The sequence below is a fragment of the Octodon degus genome, unplaced genomic scaffold (genome assembly GCF_000260255.1).
Source record: "Octodon degus isolate 3935 unplaced genomic scaffold, OctDeg1.0 scaffold00020, whole genome shotgun sequence".
Taxonomy (NCBI): domain Eukaryota; kingdom Metazoa; phylum Chordata; class Mammalia; order Rodentia; family Octodontidae; genus Octodon; species Octodon degus.
The window spans coordinates 7,214,307-7,217,137 of NW_004524596.1; the positions used below are offsets into that span (position 1 = coordinate 7,214,307).

Genomic DNA, 2,831 nt, shown 5'->3' on the forward strand with positions numbered 1-2,831 from the left:
GGCGGGGCGACCGCGGAGCCTCCAGGACTCGGACTCCGCCGCCGGCGCCCGCCGCTCGCGAGCCCAAGCCGCCGCGACCTCTCCCACCCGGGCCCCGCGACCTCTGCCCCTCCGGCCAGTACCTAGGGAGGTCGTGGACGAGACGTGGTTAACCTCGGCGCTGCGGTCGCTGGTCCGCCGCCGGCGCCTCAGCCCCTGGTGCGGCTGCTGCCCTCGCGCTGCCTCGTCCCCCTCCGCCATCTTGTACCGATTTAAAATTAACTCCCCACTGACGTCAAACGCCGCCGCCGCTTTATCAACCTCCCGGGAGCCGGCGGGTCCACTGGCGGGTCCTAGCGCCGCCCTCGGAACGCTGCCGCCGGCCGCCCCGCCCTCGCCCCGCCCACCGTCCCCTTGCCTCGCCCCGCCCACCGCCCCTCGCCCCGCCTCTCCCGCGCCAGCCGCCCACTCCCCAGCCTCTGGGTTTCCCTGGCTTCACACTTGTAGAGGAAATGCGGGAAGAGAAGGTACAGCTACAGCCGCGGCTCACACGCCACACCCCCTTATACCTGAGCTGGTTTGTATGAACCAAGGTTCCTACAGAGTGCTGACTCCCTCCTTCCCAGTACAGTTACCCAGTTCTCTTTGCATCTGTAGTGTGATGTGAGGTAGCGTCAGCATCCCTTTCCCCCTCCTGGCACCTGTCCCCCTTCGCACCCTGCACGCTGGAGCTTGGGGCCCTGCTCATTCTCCTGCTCTTTTACCCCGCACAAGTCCTGGATGTTGTTTCCTCTTCCACCGCCGTCCTACAGCTTGTTTACATTTGTGTTGGCTCTCTCTTTATGTAGGAGGCCTTCCCCTCTCTTTAAACTGTGCATTCTCTATCCTTGGCCTTTAGCGCCTTCCTTAATAAAGGAGTTCCTTCCATATTCCCCCTGTGCAACATCTATTTTATATGGCTCATAGTCTACTTTATTCAAGTGCCATCTGGGACATGAGAAACGATGCAAAGGTGATCAGTTTTGCCTTCAAAAACTAAATCTCCACTTAGAATTAGCTGTTCATGTAGTCCTGGGAGAGTGCACCCCACCAGAGACCTCAGGAGGTTGCAGCGGCCCTGCTGGTCAGCTGGTCTCCTAACTGGTACATGTTGTACTATTAGATACTGCTAATCTTGTAAACTGCTCCTACAATTCGCCGGGGGAGGGGGTCACAGCTCCTGCAGGGAATGCGGAGAAACTACACGCACGCCATCAGATGATCATGCCCCAATGGTCACCTCAGTCTGGGTTTTAAAACTTTCTCCCCGCTTCAGCTCCTTCCAGTTTCTCGGCACAGTGAAACCTTGGCGCTCTTCCAGATTTCCCTTTCTTCACTCCCACTCTTTGCCCGTCAGAGCCCTCCTGAAGCGAACTCTGACTTGGGAATCTGTCCCAGCTCCCCTCTTCTGCTCTACCCCACCAGGATGGTCCTCGACGGAAGACTTCATCTACTACTGGACTTGTTGTAGCAGTGGTTCTCCCTGCTGTGGGTCCTCCGCAAAGCTTCCAGCTCAAGTTCTCATAGAAGCAAGTCGGACCGGGTAGTTTCTGTGCTCAGGGCACGCCCACGCTCTTTGGGGTAGTTGAAAAAAGCCTTTTATGATTTGGCTTCTACCGTGTATTGAACATGTTCATCATTCAGTCATCCATACCTTCATTTTTTTCATTTAGCAAATGAATCTTGACTGTCTTCTGTGTGCTTTCGAGTCAAGTAATGAATCAGACAGACAAAATTTTTCTAGGTTTTTGTCTCTTTCTGCATACCCCGACATGACCCCACCACTGCATTAAAGCGAGCTTCCAAAGCTTGAAAGTCAGTCTGGCTCAGGATCTAACCACAGCACCTAGGCCAACACCTGATGCAGAGCAGGGCTTCTGTAAACACCTGTGGAAGGAAGGAAGGAAGGAAGGAAGGAAGGAAGGAAGGAAGGAAGGAAGGAAGGAGAAAGAAAGGAGTTACAGTTCTGATCCTACCACTGATTGGTTTAATGCTTCTAAGTTTCCACATCATCTGATTTCCAGCTAACCAAAAGAAACAAACGATTGAGCGTTTTCTTGACTGTAAGCAGCTGACAGCTGTGGAATGTCCACTGTCCGTGCACAAGGTACTTTTCAAAGTCCTTTAGGTATGTTAGGTCACTTAGTGTTTGCAACAAGCCTTAGAAATCAGGGCTGTTACACATGTCAGCTTCCAGGTGGGGAAACAGACACCACAGGAGTTACAGTTTGATCCTACCTCTGACACGTAAAGTAAGCTGCCTCAGGGCAGGAGTAGTGTTCAGGGCAAAATGATATAAGCCCTGGGGCAATGTGGGTGTAGAGACTATGGGGAGCCCCACTGTGGTCAGCTTGCAGACTGAGTGTCAGGAGAGCAGAACGCAGCAGGGATTAGGGGGTTCTACCTACAGCTCATGTAAATGCTAAATAAGCAACATGAAAATTTTCAAATTGCATAGGAAAAAAATGGGTAAAGGATAGCCATATGCACTACGAAGTGTTCTAAAAATGAAGCTTAAACACATTTTTTTAAAAGTTCACTTTCACTCATAGTAAGATAAGTGAAGGTTAAAACCACTTCCCACCCATCGGTTTGGCAAAAATTCAAAAACTCAAGATAACAGAATTGGCTATGATACAGGAAAAAGTTACAGTGCTGAGTAGAAAAGCAAAATGATGGAACCCCTATAAAAAGAAATTTGCAACAGAAATCTCATATAACCTATTTTCTTTTTTTTTCTTTTCAAAGTTTTATTGATAAACATATAGCAATGAGACAGTTTCAAATCAAATCGAAAGTACAGTTTCAACAAA

At 50.7% G+C, this 2,831-nt stretch overlaps 1 protein-coding gene across 2 annotated transcripts in view; it reads right to left on the reverse strand.

The window, feature by feature from the left end:
- Atl2 (atlastin GTPase 2) overlaps positions 1-331 on the reverse strand; it is a 72,069-nt gene extending 71,738 nt beyond the window's left edge. For both annotated transcript variants that reach the window (XM_004627621.3, XM_023711215.1), the window contains exon 1: positions 123-331. In XM_004627621.3, the coding sequence (XP_004627678.1) occupies positions 123-240 (118 nt within the window). In that variant the 5' untranslated portion in view covers positions 241-331. The remainder of the gene's footprint in view (positions 1-122) is intronic.
- Between the last annotated feature and the right edge of the window lie 2,500 nt (positions 332-2,831).